At 40.8% G+C, this 19,846-nt stretch overlaps 1 protein-coding gene across 1 annotated transcript; it reads right to left on the bottom strand.

Moving 5' to 3' along the window:
• Positions 1 to 4,147: 4,147 nt before the first annotated feature.
• tbx15 (T-box transcription factor 15) lies at positions 4,148 to 19,694 on the bottom strand. The gene is made up of 8 exons (XM_077728005.1): positions 19,301 to 19,694; positions 16,535 to 16,802; positions 14,968 to 15,069; positions 12,392 to 12,563; positions 9,643 to 9,810; positions 9,508 to 9,572; positions 6,983 to 7,080; positions 4,148 to 5,578 (listed from the first exon to the last, which is right to left on the bottom strand). The coding sequence occupies exons 1-8, from the start codon at positions 19,533 to 19,535 to the stop codon at positions 4,734 to 4,736; spliced, it is 1,953 nt and encodes a 650-aa protein (XP_077584131.1). The 5' UTR covers positions 19,536 to 19,694; the 3' UTR covers positions 4,148 to 4,733.
• Positions 19,695 to 19,846: the final 152 nt, after the last annotated feature.

Genomic DNA, 19,846 nt, shown 5'->3' with positions numbered 1-19,846 from the left:
GCACCACTACTGATGCATTGTGGGTAGTTTCAGTAAGTCAAAGTACGGGCAAGCTTTCAACCTTCAGAGATAGTCTGAGAGTTAAAATGACTTGAGAAAGTCCCAATTTGAATGTAAAGACTTTACATTTTCTCCGGGAAAATTGGCCTTAAAATACTTGAAACTTTTATCTCGAAAACGCTTATTTTTTGGTCGCCGTCCTTCCCTCTTTTAGGAGGTTAAGGGCTTGCGTACATACATGCATACTGTACATGGATGAATGCATTGGTACGTGCCTGAATGTGAGTCAGAGTATGGCAGCTGAGCCAGGACCAGAAAATGTTCAGACCTTCAACCTACCTTCACGCCTGAGAGTGTGTGCGGCTGACATTTTTTTAAAACGTAAAATAAGCCGACAAAAACCCTACCAAAAAAATAAATACATTGGCAACTTAGCTATGCTATTACATTTGAAGGTGAACAAAATAGATTATTCTTACAGTTGTACCTCTACTTACCAAATGGATTTGTTCCAGAATTTTGTTTCTAACTTGAGAATTTCGTAAGTAGAAGTGTACTTTATATGTAAATTCCTCACATAACTACCTACCCTTTAAAAATGAATAACTGCCATTGCCATTTGTACATCAACTTGACCTGAAAATGTCATACCTAGAAGCATTTGTAAGTAGAAGTTGGCTGTCCTTTCTTTTCCTTGGATAATGAAAATTTCGTAAGTAGAAGTGTACTTTATATGTAAATTCTGTCATTCGTTCCACTGTCCTCACCCTACTAACCCTTTGAAAATGAAAAACCTAAAACTAAATAACTACCATTATCATTTGTATATCAACTGAACTTAAAAATGTCATATTTAGAACCATTTATAAGTAGAAATATGGCTGTACTTGCTTTTACTTGTACAAAGAAGTGCAAATTGATGTAAAAAAAAAAAAATTGGCGTACCTCAGGTTTGTGCACCCAAAACTGTAAAATTCCAGAGTCCACTTTGTTCACCGGCGACCGCAACAACCTGGAAACAAGACAGGAAGTTTTCAGTTTTTATGGACATTTTTATACTTTTTATGCTACATTAGCATGCACAAAGGTTGTAGGCTCGATTGTTTTTTTTTACATGGCGTATAGCCCGTGCTATTTAAAAATATGACGCATCCATCGACCCGCTAGGACCTAACCTTCGCTCAAATTGGCGGTCAGCCTACGAAAAGTCCGCCTCGGAGAGAAAGGCCAGGTGATAATGTAAGCGGCCCGGTGTTTGGACCAGAGGGGGGCGCAAAGCGAGTCGTTAACAAGGCGGCTAAACGCCGGCGAGCGCCGGAGCGCCCGTCGCCATGGCGTCTCTTAAGGTGTGAGCTTTACACGAGTGCTAGCGGGCTACCGTTCCTCGCACCCCACAAAGCTAACGCCGACAAAGACGGCGACGTTAACTCCGGCGGGATGCCGCCGAACTTTATTAGCCAGGTGCGCTAACCACAGGCGCCGGCTGAGAAGTCGGAAGAATCGAAAATTAGGGTCGGATGAACTTGAGTGGACATACAATAAAAATATGAAAAACTACGCCGGAAAATGAACAAGGGCACGGTGGTGGCGTGGTTAGAACGTGCGCCTCAGTGCACTGAGATGGAGCATTCGATTCTCCAGTGGGTTCCGATCTTCCAACATGGAGTTGGTGTAATATCATGTGTGCCTGTGTGGGTTTTATCCAGGTTCTGCGGTACTCTAAATTGTCTGGAGTCCGTGTGATTGGTCACAGTGATTGTCCATCCTCGTGAAGTTACCCAGCATAGAAAATGAATGAAAAAAAATCTGCCATTTTGGGTCAAATCCAGCGTATGTAGCCGTTATTATTATTGTTGTCTCACAAAGTACAGAAAAATAGGCTTAAGGACAGTTTTTTTCCCATATCCATCGGAACTCTAAACTTGCGGTAGCACGACACAACGTCCCTTCTGTGTAATAACTTAACAACCTTATAGAGAAGCGCTACCAATTTCGTCATACACAGTTTTTGGGTATAATGACAATTAGGCTTTTGTCTAGTCAATGATGATGACAAAAAACCTATGTGCGATTATTATTATTATCATGAACATCTTCAAAAAGTTATTGTATAACAATTAGTGTGAGCATGTCCAAAATCCAGCAGAAAAAATGACAATTTTTGGATGGAATCCACCATTTCAAGACAAATTCTTGGCTTCAAAACATAGTTAGAAAGTGTTAAAAAAAAAAAGATATGGCATGCAATTAGCATTGAACAGGAAACTTCTTGGATCAAGTCGTAAGCGCCTCTACGGAAAGGTAGCCATTTCCAAACCCCTCAAATTCCCTACAGGGGTTTTGTGGTGGGGGGTTGGTTTTTGTTTCCGGGTCACCTGTGCGGTCAGTCACACTATCCGCCGGACCTCTCGGGACATCGTCCACCGTCTCATTTGGACACGGAGGCCGCTCAGCGGGCGCCTTTGGAAATGAGAACCACCTGCCCGTTGGGGGTGGACCGACCGTATCTCCGACATCTCCTTTGACTCCCGAGGTTTTGGTGAGTATGTGTGTGCGTGTCTTGGTTAAAAAGGAGCTACAAAAAAATAAAAAAATAAAAAACGCCGGCGGCTACAAAGTGTAGCCAATCATCTGGTCCTTAGAAGAGCCAGTCTGGTGCTTGTTACGCTTAAAAGTGGCGGCCAAATGCGAAGGTTTTTGTTTTTTTGTTTGTTTTAATTGATGAAATGGCCTTATTTTTTTTGGTCCAAATAAAATAAACATGAGGAATGAAGGCAATGGAATTTTTATTCAAACCACAAGAATGAATTTCAGGAAAATAGAGTCAAAGGAAGTAGTTTATGTTTTTTTTTTTTTGATTTATTTGTTCTAAAACAAATGTGCACATTTTAATAGGTTTGGTTATTTATTAGGTTTTGGATCAGGCTGATCCTTTTTAATAGGTTCATTAAATGACATCGCTTTTTTTTGGAATACTAATACTTTTTTTTATTAAAAAAGAGGATACACAGCATTTTCCTTTGTGTAGTTTATAGTAGAATATTTTTTTAAATACTAATCAATATAAAAGGGAACGTAATTAAAAATGGAATAATTTCTTTTTAATTAAAACATGTTTGTAAGAGATTTTTTAAATTGTTTTTCCTCATGTTTTTTTTTACTTGAAAAGTACATTATAAATAATTGAAAAACTGGAAATTAAAAATGCTATTAAGGGTCAAAACTAGATTAGATTAAAATGTAATTTAATCCCGTTTTTGGGGAAATTTCTTGGTTGCACTAGCAAGACACAGAAGACATTGTAGACCTAGCTAAAAAACTGGTGCCACACAAATAGTCCAATTTGCTATAAATTGACTGAAATTAGTCGGATCATTTTGTCATTGTTTAGTCCATTAATTGAATTAAATTATTTTAATCTCATTATAAAACATCCGCCAAAAATGGCCGCCAAAAAAGGTAAAAACCACAACACCCAAGTCCGACTATCAGAAGCAGATCTACGGATGCATCCATCCCGACAACAGCAACAAGATCCTTCAATCGAGCTACCGCTAGGTCAGGATAAATTCCCCATCTGGGGGAGGGGGTGCCGTGTACCCTCCTCGCTCATCCGTCTCCGTCACGTCGGCAACCATGAAAGGCTTTTGAGGACGTTCCTTTTCCAACTGGAGGAACTCTTGATGGATGGCGGAAGGTCCGCCTTGTCGTTGATGAATGGACAAAGGCTGGAAATAACGTTTTAAAGCGATGGCGCTTGGCCAAAATGATCAAATTGTGCCCACGACGTCCGTCCTCATTATTTGGCATCCTTCGTGCTTGGGTGGATAAAAAACAGGTGGTTCCAATGGTCCTCCTATGATGATGGCCGGCATATGATATTTCATGCACATGATTGGGGGGGAGGGGCATGTAACAGGCGTGTAATGGATGCTGATTGGCCCAGAGAGCGGAATCCAAGGGGAGGCCAGTTAACAAGAATCGGGCTTCTTCGTTACGCTTTTTTAACTCAACTGACCACTTTGCAAATATTTTTTTTCTTACAGTTTTAGGTGAAAATGACAAAGGACCAACTTTTTGGACAAAAAAAAAACTGTTGCTAACTTTGGCCATATCGCTATTGCAAATGAAAAGCAGTTCAAGAGTGTATGTTTGATTTAAAACGTTTATTGAGCTTTTTTTATGTGCTTGGCACTTGTTATTTACATTTACACAAAAAAAACAAATCTTTTCTGCTATGTCACACATTTGTATAACAAGGATGGTACTGCTCAGCACTTAAATACCACAAAAAAAACACACTTGAGCAACTCTGCTTTGCTATTGCTGATGATAACTTCTCACACGGTTAAGCTTAATGATCGCAATCTCCATCATATATATATAATTATTTTTATATATATATATTTATATTCATATAGCAAAAGATATAGGTAATCCACTCCAAAATGGTGACGACAGATTTCATCAAATCCAAAATGTCTGGAAGCAACCCCCTGCTTGGAGACAGAGCGGCATTTATTTGGGGTAGCTTTCCTTCTCCATGTACTGGCGTGCTCTTCCAAGACTCCGCCCCCAAAAATCCAAATTAAATAGTAGTAAGGACGCCCCTCAAAGACCTTTTTAAGAAGAAGGGGCGCTTTTCACCAGCTAGGATCCTTTTTTAAAAAGGTTTACAGCCTTTTGAATTTGCTTCGGGGCACAACGCCGCTCAGCCCCGCCCCTTTTTGTCTCTACACCATGTGCATGGACATCTGGGAGGGGGTCCCGTACTGGCGTCCGTCGCAGGAGACGCCGCCCTGCTGCTGGGCCACGCCTCCCCCGCCGTTGCCGATCATGTGTACGGCGTCCATGTTGCCATTGGACAGGTATTGACGTTCGGCGAAGGCGCCGGCCGGGGCCGAGGAGCACAGCAGCGCCCCCTGGGGTTTCTCCGGGGTGGTGGCCAAACGGGGCGAGGCGGGGAAGTTGTATCCGTACAAATTGTAGGGGTTGTGCAGCGAGAAGGCGTTGTAGGAGCCCTGCTGGACGTGGTGGTGGCCTCCGCCGAAGACGTGGGCCGGGGAGGGGGAGGAGCCTGAGGGGGCGGAGCCGGCCGGGGCGCCCCCGGACCCCCCTGGGCCGGGGCCCGCCTGCATCACATACTGGAGCTGCGAAGTGGGGAAGGAACCCAACTGGCCGCCGTAGGCATCCATTTTGCCGGCGGCGGCGGAGACGGCTCCGGGGGGCCCCGCCGGGGAGCCCCCCTGCATGCCCATCAGGGAGGGAGTCCTCTGCGGCAGGAAGGCTTCGGCGTTCTGCGCCGAGGCCACGGCGCCGCCCGCCGCCTGGAGCCGTCCGTAGGAGGCGTCGGCCAAGCCGCCGTAACCTTGCAGGGCCGCCATGTTGCCGCGGGCGCACGCCGGGTATTCGGACAGGCCCAGGTTGCACAGCTGGCTCTCGCGGCAACCCACGTTGAAGCTATTGGGCGCCAGGTGGAAGGCGGGCGGAGAGCAGGAGGGGGACAAGAGGTGGGCGGCCCCGGAAGGGGACGGCGTCCCCGTGCTGGAGGCGGTGGGAGACGTGCCCGTGCTGCCGCCTGAACACACAAAGCAGGGCACATGTTCAGGATCGGCCCGGCGGACGACAGAACATGCAGATCGCCGTTCGCCGCTTGCATGCAAGGCTTTTCTCTTTGGGGGGTGTCCTTTGAGTGAGGGACGCGGTCCAAATCCGGCGCTCATTCCCAAAATACATTCCGATTGACTGCATCTCCATTGAGCAGTAGTCCCAAATCCAAATGAGATATTCTCAATTGAGCTAATAACAGCTTAGCTTGGCATTTTTTGGGACTTTAAGGGGTCGTTGGTAGCTTTTATTTTTTCCTCAAATTGAAGCATGCACTTGGTGGAGGATTTCTTCTTGTGGTTAAGGACTTTTGTTGGGGTGTTATGGTGAGTGAGCAATCTTATTGCAGGTTATAGAGTCCAATATTGAAGTATTCCAATAGTTTACAATTTGTAGTCCTTTGAGGTGGGCGTCATCAAATAGGAGTCATTGAAGTGGGTCGTTTGTAGTTTAATTTAAATTAATTCATCCAAGTAGAATATAATCAAATCAATTTGAAAAATAAAACAATAAAAATAACTAATCCACTTTCTAATCCGGCGCTTTATATTAAAAAAAAAATAATTTGGTGACCAGTACGTTTGATAATCTGGTCTAAAAAAAAATATATATATATATATATATTGAATAAAAAACGTAGCCTGATACGCTAGCCAAGGACCAGGTCCAATCAAATCAATCGCACGCGCCATATGCCTTCGATAAGAAATATGGGGGGAAAAAAAATAAAAATGGGGTTCACCGTAGGGGGAAAGGCATATGCGTGAAATATATGTGAAGTCATGTTTTCCATGGCTTCCAAGGACTTGAGGGATTCTTGGGAGGGAAAAAAAATGGTGTTCACACTCGGAGTTCACGCTTTAACGATAACAAACACGTAGTCCCACCGCGACGTCAGGCGACCCGGCTTGGTCGCGTTAGGTCGGAGGCCGAATTTGGTGGAAAGCGGGAGAATTGGGACCTCCCTCGACATTTTACAAGGTTTTCATGATGTCATAGTTTTATTTTGGAGTAAAGGGGGCTATTATTTAAGGGTGTGGGCATGGAGGGGGGGGGGGGGTTGGCTATATAGTTCCAAAAAGAGAACCGCAGAAATTTAAGTATCTTTTTTTATAAACATGATTAAGTAAGTTATACTTTCCAGAGAGGACATTTTTTTATTATGTTGAGGCGCAGTTGGTCTGGAATTTATGCAGTTTTCGGAAATAACTCTAACATTTATAACAGAAGCATACAAATTTGAAAGCAAGATGATAGTTTCACCTTAGGACAAAAATTTTAAAAACTGGCCTATTGAATTGAATTGCACCCCCCATATAAGCAACATTGAAGCAGTATAAATAAATCAGGAAAAGCAAAAAAAAGGTGGACTCACCCTGCTGTTTTTGCATATGGGTGAAGTCTTCAAAGGTGAGCGTCCTCACTGGAGGCCTCCAGAAAGCGTACGTCTCCATGATGGCCTCCAACCCCGTCCTGAACCGCATAAGACAAAATATTAGTCCAGCCCAAGACAGTAAAGGATGAGTTTTTCAAATAAAAACTACAGGCGCATAAGGGAAAAATTCTCCTGTTTCCCCTATTTAAATCAATTAATGCCAAAGATTTGTACTAATTTGAATGTCCAAAAATGATCCATCAATCAGCACTATTGTAAAAGCTGTCAATTTATTAACAGATTAATTTTGGCAGCCTATCTGGAAGACATAACATCACGTTTATAAAATTCCAATTTGCTCCCTTTTTGGGTCGAAAACTCAAAAAGTGTCCTGCAAAAATCTAAATAATTGCTAAATCAGATCAAATTGAAAGTTTCGTATTTTCCCGACTATAAGGCGCACTGCATGATAAGGCGCACTGTCAACGAATTACACATTTTATTTTATTTTTTCCATATATAAAGCACACTGGACTATAGGGCACCCTGTCTATTTTGGGGAAAATTTCAGACTTTTAACTGCGCCTTATAGTCGTGAAAATACGGTAACTTGGGGAGCCACGTGCAGCTCGAGAACCACAGGTTGCCCACCCCTTAAATCAAGATGGTGGACAAGTAACAGGGAAACCATAGAGGAAATGTAGGCCGTAAAGTAAAAGCTATTGCGAAGATGAGCTACGAGCAGCGAAAGAGTCTCACGCGTCGAGGGAAAGCCAGAGTCCCGCTCGCAGGAAACCGGAGCTGTTAAAAAGAGAGAGCCCGTGTTTTACGGCGCGTGTAAATCTGCAGCAAAACCTGGCCACCGTCGTGATTTACGCCCAGCAAACTCCTAGTCTAGTTGTTTTAGAGTCAACATTTCCTGTCCGGAGTTAGAGCTTCGGCTAATTGGCTTCGGCGCCGACACTTTGCAAATAAATTGCGTGCGGGGATTAAATGGTTTCGATTGTGTGGGTAGAAAAACGGAAACACAGAAATATTTGGAGTTGAAGACGAAATTGAACGTACTCTTGACATCCAATGTCCAAATTGTTTCATTTTCAGCCAGCTCTCAAAATTATATTCATGAGAGAGAGAGTTTAATATCTAAGTACTGTTTAATATCTAAGTACAGTTTAATATCTAAGTACAGTTTAATATCTAAGTACAGTTTAATATCCAAGTACAGTTTAATATCCAAGTACAGTTTAATATCTAAGTACTGTTTAATATCTAAGTACTGTTTAATATCTAAGTACTGTTTAATATCTAAGTACTGTTTAATATCTAAGTACTGTTTAATATCTAAGTGCTGTTTAATATCCAAGTACTGTTTAATATCTAAGAACTGTTTAATATCTAAGCACTGTTTGATATCTAAGTACTGTTTAATATCTAAGTACTGTTTAATATCCAAGTACAGTTTAATATCCAAGTACTATTTGATATCCAAGTACTGTTTAATATCCAAGTACTGTTTAATATCCAAGTACATTTGACTGGCGACCAAAAGACCATCGACCAAACGTCCGAGCACCCATTAAAAGACGTTTTTCCAAAATGTTGCCTTTAAATTTAATATTACAAAACAAAGAACATTTTTTGTTACTGTTATTTTTCTTTCCAAGTTGGTTTTAAATCAGTGTGGTGTTTTTTTGCCACTCCATTTAACACTTAAAGTCATGTTCCATTATGGCTAACATTACATTGAGATTTTAATGTGAAAATAATGCTCCCTTCTTTCCGTCTTGGAATAAGACGTGCTTTTAACATTATGATTGATTGAATTTGATCTGAACACAAAGTCTTTTTTTTGGAGACACATTAAATAATCCGACGTACATTTCATTGTCAGGCGAACGAACGCTTTCTTCGATTTGACGCGTCGACGGGAATGAAACAAATTATAAATTAGCCTCATTTGTCACTTTCCAAAGTTTGCCGTGTCCCGGAAAAGGGGGGTCACGTCAAGTTGAAATTTCCACGCGTTTGTGACATCACTGGAGGTGTCAACATGAAGCCACCGATAAAAAAAAAAAAAAAAGAGAGATCTCTTGCTTTCATTTGGAACATCTTCCGTAAGCGCCAAAGACGAAAGACGCTTGCTTTCTCTCGCCTCATGTGTTGCTGTTTTTCCTTTTAACGCCGGGCCATAAATCACCACTTCTATTGTTTGAAAAGCGAAAAAAGATGTCTCGGATATCTGGCCCGACAATAATGCGGACCAGATGCGGGTCGGGGGGGCCGCTTTCATGTTTCCCGACCCCCCCGTTTCTGCAAAACGAGAAGTAAAACGGGGGAGTCGTGATGTCACCGCCGACGCGAGGACAAGAACAACAGAAGCCGATGATCCGGCCGCTTTGGAGCTGTCATTTCTTACAAATTTCAACTTATGAAGCAGGATTTATTTTCTACCTTTGAACGGCGCCGCTAACAAACAGAAGCTAACCGTCAACGTAGAAAAACAACGATAAAATAAATTGCCGCACCTGTTTCGGCCAGAATCCCGAAAACCTTTGGCGAATGGGTTGCGGTCGATCTTTAGTCGGGTGATCTAGAGAGGTAAAATAATTAGAATTAATTCTAAAAGGTAGTAGGAAAGGGGGAGGAGTCATGGGCCATACCTGTTGGTTCTGGTAAGCGGTGACGGTAGTGAAGACGGTTTCGGGAAAACTGAAGGTTTTGACGCCTTCGCCGGACGGAACCGGTTTGTTGGGCGAAAGCTCGCTGCTGAAGTCTTTGCGGATGACGTGAACTCGAGGCTGGTACTTGTGCATAGAGTGAAGGATGATCTGTGAGGGAAAATGGCGACAAACGGGGGTCAATGTCGGCTAAGACCTTACCCATTGGCCGACGCCAATGATGTTGAACCCTTCACTGCCTTCGCAATGTATTGAGTTTGATTTATTTAAGTAGGGACAGCACATATTAATTAACTTATCTATTTATATTCATTTTAATGAACATCTATATGTAAGTATGTAAGTTTGTAGTTGAGGGCTAATTTTAGTCCCTTGTGTAGGTTGAAGATAAACGATGACACATACAAGATAGACTTAGCACAGTTTTAGACAGTGTTTTGATTGAAATTTTGTTTGTTTAATAGACAGGCTTCAAGATGATTGGCCAAGAGAGACAGGAATTCACATAATTTAATAGGAATTGAGTTCTAGGTATGAAAAGAGAAGGTGCTTTGGATAATTTAGTACTATTTTTGAAGGGAACTACACATTCACCTCTAGAGCCAGCCCTTGTGGATGTAATGGATTTTTTCAGTTTTTTATATGGATTGAACATCTATCGTTTCATTGGTTTTCAACAAATGGATGCAGAACTGTTTGGAGGGACAGAAACAAAGAATTGACCAAAACAAATCAGCATGACGTGAAGGATTAAGGAGAAACACAAAGAAAGAATTGTTAGTAATTCTAGTAAAGCAGGGCGCCAAAGTCAAGTACGAACTGTACGGGATCGTTAACATGGCAAGTTTCCACAAATGTGAAAAGAACACGAGATGAAGTGATAGACGATCTGTGGAAGGTTTTTCCTCCAACAAATCCAAATACAAAACAATCATTTTCTAAACTTTTTAACTAAACACAAAACAATGGCTTTGTCAAGCCCCAAAAATCATATTAAAAGGACATGGATTCTTTAAGTTTTGGTGAACTTTAAAACTAATGACAGGGTCGAAACCACTTTAAGCGAAATATTTGGAAATATTAACAATTCGATATGACAACCAGATATTTTTATTGATCCGGCATGACCCTTTTTTCAGTTTTTGGTTTTTTTTTTAAACAAAAGCTGCGAGGAGTGCAGCCTGTACGACATTTTGAGTTCAACCCAATTTTTTTAGGTTTCATCTCCACTAAAAACAATGGAGTTGTCAGAGTCAAAAGAACATCAAGTGATGGATAATAAGCGGAACATAACGCCAAGGACGAGGATTAATTCTCCTACGAGAACGCAAATGGGATTCTTCACGCTATTTTCTAGTTAAATCAAAAACCATGTTCAGATACAAAACAAAATGTTCCCTATAACGGAGATCAATGTCTAGATCAAGGGTGTCAGACTGTTGGTTCGCGGGCCGTTTTAGATATAATATTTAAATATTTTTTTTTATAAATGGATTAAAAGAACTGGATTAAAAACTCTGAAAATTCTGTTTTTTTATAGATTTAAGACAATGTTTATTTTAGCTTTTTGTAAATCTATTTTTAGATTTTACAAAATGATTTTTGAACTAAAAACAGAAATTTAATATACATCTATACTTTTCATTTTAATTTGATCCTAAAACAGAAAGTCGGCACTCATCATTTACTTTCCAGGGCCACAAAAAACAATGCAGGGGGCTACATTTGGCCCCCGGGCCGCCACTTTGACACACTTTGGTCTAGATTGAACTGTAAGGGCACACAAAAAAATGGACTTTCTGGAAAATATGACACGCATTACTGACGCCATCGCAAAATTTTGATCAGTAAATCCAATGTCAGGTTGGACTTTTATTCCAAATTTGGCGAATGGACCAATTCGGTCCATGGCGACCTTTCATTCCCCAAATTCCGGCAACAGGTGGCCGAGTCCCAAAAACGTCCCAGTTTTTCCCGAAGCTCGCACGATTGTAGCGACTGTCATTTTTTAGCGAACATATTTGTCACAGCTGGCGAAGGAGAGGGGGGTGTCGGGGCGCACATGTAGCAAGCGGCGGATCAGCCAGAGGACGACAGCTCGCCGTTGTTCGCACTCAAAGGCACTTAAGCCCCGCGAGAGATGTTTGCCTTTTCATGTCGCAGCTGGACCCGCCAACAAAAAAAAAAAAAGTCCAAGTCGACGGAACGGCGTTGGCGGCGCTAATGCAACAAAAGCACCCAAAGGCTGTGAAGTTAGCGCCAAAAGCAACAGGTGGCGGCGTCAATGTCCCCAACGGACGGCGAGGCAGGTTGGGGATCGTCGCGAGGCGGGCGAAAGTCGTTCCGGGAAAAGACACGATTTCGATTATCGTGATGAAAATTCCAAGAAGTTGCGAGAAAAAGACTGGCGTGTAAAAACGAGGGGAAAAAATGGTGTTCAATGAAATCCTTTGATCGGAATTAAACAACTGTTTGATACATTTACCGTATTTTAACAACTATAAGGCGCACTTAAAAGTCTGAAATTTTCTCTAAAATAGACAAGGGTGCCTTATAAACCAGTGTGCTTTATATATGGAAAAAAAATTAAAATGTGTCATTCATCGACGGTGCGCCTTTAAATGCAATGCACCTTATAGTCGTGAATATATGGTAAATGGTATGAATGGAATTCCTAGTCATTGAATGAATTCTGGTGAGCGACCAATCGTGGTATGAGTGCATGACTTACGTGTCCTTGGTCATCCAGCTCGTTGTTGGTGAGCTTGAGCTTATCAAAGCTGACCACCTGCCTCATCCACGTGTCGCCCGAGGCCAGCGAATCAGGATGGATGTAGACCCGCGGTGGCACCGGGGAGTCAGCATTGCCAGCCACCATCCACTTGGAGCTATGGTACACGTACCTGTAGGGTGGGAATAATAAAAATGTAAGAAAAATCATGATTTGCAGTTAGGCCATTGGCCCTTTTTGTCAAAACAGCACCTTTGTAGCAGTCAACAAGTTAAAAAAAATTAAAATGCCCCAAAACCGACAGAAAGTCACATAGAAATGCTGCAAATTTAGCAGGGACCAACAAATGGGACTATTACTATTACTTCTACTACTTGTTATGTTGACCACTTATTTACCTATTACTATTTAGTGATTATTTATTCATCATTACTATATATTGATTTCCTATGTCTGCTCATTTGTTTGTTGTTCCGTCCATAGACTAACATTCAAATCAATTCAAATGAACAAGAAGCATTCTGGAAAGTCCCTTAATCAGAAACTATTCAAAATATACCAAAAGTCACCTGGAAGCCATTAACAATGATAGATGTCTAATTCACTTTAACTGGATGCTCATTTTTCAGAACCATTTATGACATTCGACGTCCAATCCATTTTGCCTGTTATGGACAAACAAACAAACATGTATTCACCTCTCCCAGTCAAAAAGGATTGGTCGCCTTACACCATCAATGTCAGCAAATAAGTGAACTTTTTGGGCCAAAAGTGAACCTGCCAATCAAAGTGAGTTTGACAAAGTGGACGTCAAGTTTGCTAATGGAAGCAATCGCATTGAGCAGAATGGAGCGTGTCTTTGGCTTTCAAGTCATAAAAGCTGTTTTCTTTTTTAACAATGAGCGTCATCATTTCTCTATTCTGATCTCTATTGAACAAGACACTGTCCTTTTATGAGGCTTAGCTAATTTCACGTTTGTTTGCTCTGGTTGGCCAACACACACACACACACACACACACAAGGGCTACTTATTAGCCATTAACGTTTAGTGTTAACAGATGGTTGTTTTTCCCCTTCTAAATACTTTTACAACTTCCTCTCATGTTCAATGCGCTCTCTTATTTCCACGCAAAAAACGTGACTGTTAAAAACAATAAAAAGTTCAAATCAGCCTTAACAGGAGAAGCTTTTTCTTTCTTTTTTATTCATATTTAACCACTAGAGGGCCTTCATTTGCATTTATTTTCGGCAATTGCGTGTTTGCTAACAATTAAAAGCCTTATTATAACAAAAATAAATACATAATATATGCCTTTTCGGTCATATTTTTTTCTGAGGCTTCTTTGGTGATGAAAAATAAAACCTACATTTATAAGAAAAACAAAGTTGCGTAGCTAGCATATGAGGCAAAACATATTTCTTCGTCGGATTAGAGGGACGAGAGACGTCAACGACTCCTGCAAATAGTTTTATGTCTGTCAACACTTTTAATTGTTGTCATTAAAAAGGCAAGAATAACGACAATGAGGTTGCGGGGAAAGACGCTGACTCTTGGAGAATTATTTTCGAAGTTCTTTAAATTAAAAACGATAGAAATGAGCGTCAACGTGGCGCCACGTTTACACGGAAAATCCACCCAAAAAGTCATATACTAGTACGTTTTGGTTCTACTTTTCGTCTGTAGTTTCACAATTGCAAATTCATTTTTTTTTAATGGTCCTCGTGGAGTTATTTGTCTGGATACGATGAATATATTTCAATCCCAGCCCTGGATTTTGGCTCCGACTTCAGCCAAAAAAAGCGTCCGTCGCGTGGAGTTCTCGGAGGGATCTGTCACGCCGTCGCGCCTCTCCGGCAAACGAAAAACCCTTGAGGTGCCAGTCGCGCTCGGGAAATGGTGCCAAATTGAGATTAATCTCAGGAACTGGCTTGGATGGAGCTAAGGCTAGTGTGTGTGTGAATATGATTGGACGACAATGTTTTCCCAATTGGACTCTTTGACGTTGTCTTTGAAAAGAAAGCATTTTTTGCACATTTTGGCTCAACTAAACTGACTATGAAGTATGAAGATTATTTCATTAGTAAAGAGTTTTGATTGGAAGTATAGTGTCATATTTTTTTGGTAGTTAAACATCGTATTCTTTAAAAAATAAGGTATATTTGATTTTTTTTCTTCACCTTAGCCTCTCTAGAATTTAATATATATAAATATCAAAATGGCTTTGGGACAGTGTAAAGCAGACTTTCAATAAATGTAAAAATCTACCAAAAGACAAAATATTTTAAAGTAGGGTAAGTGGTTTTTTGTTGTTGTTGTTTTTTTAAACTAATTTACATCTTATATTTTATACAGAGACAAAAAGGACTAAAAAAGGGAAGTTATGGGGGATTATTTTTTTAAAATTATGGTTCAGATTGGTGTTGTTTTCTGAGAAAAGTGGAACAAAAAATTGGGGTTGCCAAGACAAGGTCCTTCAAAATGGTCAAAGTTAAAAGGAGAGAAAATATGTCTGGAAAACAATTCCCAAATTTAGATTATGTGAAAAAAGTTGACTGTGTTGAATGTGTCACTAACCGGTATCTTTTGTTGTCCACGGGTACAATGTCCATGGCGATGTAGTACTGCTGATGAGGGTCAAGGCCAGCGATCTTCACTCGCATGGCGGGAAACATCCTCCTGGAGAATTAGGGAAAAACGAAAATTGGAAATATTATGATCCACACAAGAAAGTCAGTTTGCTATTTAGATAGGGAAAAAAAATCAGTTGAATTAGATGTATGCAAAGCAAACCTCAAGTTGGCATGGGATTACCAAAATTGCTGTTGATTTTTTAACACAAAAAAACTTACAATCATGCAAATTTCTTGACTAAACTTGACGAAAACTGCAAAAAAAGTTTCCATTCTGAACCATAACCCAACTCAACAAAAATCGTGTTTCCCAATGTCATCATTGGCTTCCTAACTGGGAAATCTGGCATTGAATGGTCATATTTCAGTGCCAAACACGACCATTGGCGTCCAATCTATTTTAACTGGGAATTAATTCATAAATGCAGGATCATTTGGTCGGATGAAGTCAAAATAGCGTGGTTGGATTTACAGGTGTGCTACATTTTCTTCCTTCTTTGGCGTCACGGGGGTTTTGCTATGATGTATTTTTCTTATATAATAATTGGCGCTTATGTTGAGATTTGGTGGGAGAGGGAAAAGAACCAAGCAGAGATGTTGAAATGATCTCACGAGCGCCGCAGAGTTCATTAAAATTCCACCATGACGTCACCCCAGCTGGATTCCGACTGGCCGCGCTTTTACGGCGTTCGCCCCATGTTTGAAAAATTAAAAATGAGTGCGGATCTTTCCGTTCTTACGGTGACTTGGACAAAAAAAAGATGGAAAGGCATCAAAACCATAGTAAAAGTTTTAATGAGGCAAAGCCAAATGGAAGGTCATCAAGAAAGAAATAAAACTCGCACGAGAGAGAAATGTGAGAGAAATCAAATGTCACAGTCAGGGGTGACTTTATGAGGCATTCCGGAGGGAGGAAAAACGCCTTGCACATGAGATTTGGGGGGAAAAAAATAAGATATTTACTTTCTTTTTAATCACATCCGCTCATTAAAAAGTATTTTTTTATATATAAAAGGTTGTGGCCATTTCTATAAGTCAGGTCATCCTAAATGTCCAATATAAGACATTAACATCTATAGAATTACCAATTAATTCACATCTATTCATGAATGACCAGAATAATATCCAAATTTTGCTAAATAAAATGTAAAGATGGGAAAAAATTGCAAAATTTCTATCATTTTTTTTTTTTTTTGGTACTGGGGGTGAGCAGCCGGGAGGATGCACACACTTGGCCGGAAAAGGTGCCTCTCGGGCGGGCATGAGTAGGAGGACGAGTCGGTCCCGGAGCCCATCAAATTTGAATCGCATTCTAAATTAAATCACCAATCTACACTTTGAGGGATAAAATACTTCCAAAAGACAAATGCATCACGTATAAAAATGCAAATTCTAACGTAAAATAAACCCCATACGATACGATTTTTGTACATATTGTTTGATCATGAGTGGCAGTGTTATTAACACATGGTAATGTTAGCATACGTTAGCAAGGTCATTTGTTTGCTTACCTGCCGGCTTTAGTGATGATCATCTCGGTCCCGATGTCATGGAATCTCTTCCACAGATCGGCGCACTGGAGCTCCACGTGGATCTCGTCCATGGACGAGCAGGCCGACACCGACGCCGAAGCCGACCCCGGAAGCGAAGAGGCTTCGCACGGCCCTCCCGCAGCGGCTCCTCCGGGGGCCGCCGGCAACTCGCAGGCGGCCACGCCGAATGAACACGACGTCCTCTCGGCCAGGTCGGAGGCATCCGAGCCGGGACTCGCCTCAGAATCTGCAAGCGGTTGAAGAGACTTTTATTCGGGGAAGCGTGCACATGGCGTACGTAATGCACCCAGATATTAAAAACAAGAAAAAGGTGCATTTCCAAGCTAGCACGTTGCACCCACGTACCAACACACGCGCGTGTGGTAATATGGCCTCCAAAAAAAAAAATCAATTACCGTAATACACTGTATAGTTTGTCATTTGTTAATGTATGCTTTTCACATATGTAATAAATGACTTTGTATAACTTCAAGATCAATGATTGCTGAAACTTCAAGGTCACTGTCTCTATAATAAACTATAAATATAATAATTATAACAATAATAATTATTATTATACCAAGTCATAAAAATATCCAATTGGGAAAATAGGCAACTCCATTGAGTTCATATTGAAATAATATGAATACTATTATGAATAATTTATATTGTGAAATAGAATTGTTGAAAATATTTGACCCAACTCACCAATTTATTTTCACCCTTATTAAAAATTGTACCCTCCTAGATCACTGCTATTTTTGCCATGCCAATAAAAGATCATATCTATAATTATGGAACATACGTGTGTAAAAATGCCTTCCTAACGTCTCACGAACTGGCTAAACTATTTAATTTCAGTCTCTTACTAAGACATCTTTGCAGCAAAATGTATCATTTGCAATGTGTGTGACAAAATAAATGTATTTAGGCAAAATTTGGATTTTGTAACACTCAAAAGAAGAAAGGTTCAAGCACAAAAACTAAATTTAGAGGCAAAGTTGCTATGTGCGAAGCTGAGTTAGCTTTTCTGGAGGAAAAATTGGACTTTGTAGCACTAAAAAGATGGAGAAAGCTTGACAGGAATTCCTTAGAGAAGGAAAAAAAGCAGATGAGGCCAAACAGGAGCTGTCAACACACACGCACACTCACAAGAAAACACACAGACACACACACATACTTGTGCACACTTCATTAGCAAGGACCCCCAACCTGAGGGGTCCCCCATGAGGGTCACCAACAGACTTATTTTTCCCCGTTTTTGTACGCCGAAAATTCACATTTGGTTTTGATTGTATTTTAAATTTTATAGACTTTGTTTAAAAAGCATTTAGGGTCGGATTAGGCATTTGTGGGAAAATTGAAATATTTTGACATCTTTTATTAGTGTAGTTTGGTGTTTAATAGTTATTTCTTGAAAAATCACCCGGGTTTTTGCACTTCTTTTTGTTTGATTTCCATCTTTTATTGTTATTATTATGTAAATGTATATTAAATATGTTACATGTGATGAAATATGGTTGGCATTTTTTGTTGTTGTTTTTTTGCAAAATTGGGCATTGTTTTAGTCTTACTTTAACGTCGTGTCAAAAGACTGAAAATGCAAATAAAACATTCAACAATTTGTTAAATACACGACATAATTAGTCATGAAGTTTTTTTTTTTTTTTTGTAATGGGCCAATGAAGTCAATGTTATAGTGTTTTTGATGCTTTATGTGCGCTACAGCGGTATCCAATGGAGACCGAGCTGCGCTGGAGATGAAGCCGAGGATGAGACTCTACGGGCCGGCTGCGGGAAGTTCAGAAGGCCGCTGAAAGCAGGTGTTCCGATTCCCAACTTTTAGTGAACGCAACGAAAGCCACACGTCACAAATACGACAACTTTTAGTCACATTATTTCAAATTTACTTTGAACGAGTGCATCAGTGATTGTTTACTTTTAAATTCAAATCATTCTTTCTAAGAGTCACTTAAATAAGGGGGAGAACATCACAAAATATTGGATAACACTATATTAATATCCCTGCAACTGTAACATTTCCTATTCGTTTTAATTCATAATTTGTGCAGGAAACACTTCATTATCCTTGATTTTATCAATTCAAGTTTTAATTTTGCACAAATGTTTGCTTTAAATCTTAAGAGATTTAGATTTTGGAGTTGGGAATTATTACGATTTTAATTGTTTATATTGCATAATATTAGTAAGGGTGCTGCACATGTGAGTTGGCGTTCTTGCTGGTTTGAGCAAATTATGATATAACATTATGTCAATAATGTACAATAATAATCTTTGGGCAATATTGACGTGTTTTTTTTTTTTTTTTTACGTGCGCGCTGCAGTGTGCCTGCCGTCAAACTGTCAATTTGTGGGTCATGCACGCGATCCGCCATGTCTCACTTAACAATAACATTCAAATTCCTTCAACAAATTATTTCACAACTGTTAAACATCATGCTAATGTTTTCTTTACATCTAAAATCGGCTGATGACGTAAAAAGAATGCGCAGGTCAAATTTAATAGGTGTATTTTGAAGTTACAAATCAGAATTCAATTTAACAATTCAAGTGAATAGTACTTATCACTACGTGGTAAAAACTAATAATAGTCATGAAAATATAATTAAAATCAGTTTTGATAAAAAGCAAAACGTCCTATATTCTAGGTTGGACGTGCACTTGAGACCCGTGATGCGTTCATGTTCAAGTCAAAAAGTTTGTCCCTGGAGCATGCTCACTGACCTGGGTCCATATCGAGGCAGTGTGCCGGGTCGTCGGGGTCCACAACAGCGGCCAAGTGGAGGTCGTCTGCGTCCCTGTGGTGGTCCCAGCCGGGGGCGGCAGCTGCTGCGGCTGCTGCTGCGGCGACAGCGGCGGCCCGGAGCTTCCTCTTTTTGCTGGAGCCGATGAGGGCTTCCACGGAGAACGCGTGGGCTCGCGAGCTCAGAGCAGCGGCCGATCGCCTCCTCTCACTCATGTCGGGAAGGGAGACAAGCACCCAGTCGGTCCACAACGCAGCGACGCGTTAAATAAAAGAAAAGTGCCCCGAAAAGTAATCCACAACTTTAGATGACGAAGGAACGCGGTGTGGAGCTTCCACGAGCCGCCATCGTGGTCTCTGCAGGTCGAGTCGCCTCTGATTGATTCTCACTTCTGGTGCGGCACTTTTTTTTCAAGAATAGGGCGGGGCTGCACTCAGCGTCCAATTAGAAGTGAGCATGGGGACCCAGGCAAACTTTTACGACCAATCGCGTGCGAGCCACTCCTGCCTGACGACCCCAAATGGAT

The sequence above is a fragment of the Stigmatopora nigra genome, chromosome 11, assembly GCF_051989575.1.
Source record: "Stigmatopora nigra isolate UIUO_SnigA chromosome 11, RoL_Snig_1.1, whole genome shotgun sequence".
In the NCBI taxonomy this organism is placed as follows: Eukaryota; Metazoa; Chordata; class Actinopteri; order Syngnathiformes; family Syngnathidae; genus Stigmatopora; species Stigmatopora nigra.
This window is presented reverse-complemented; position numbering and strand designations above follow the sequence as displayed.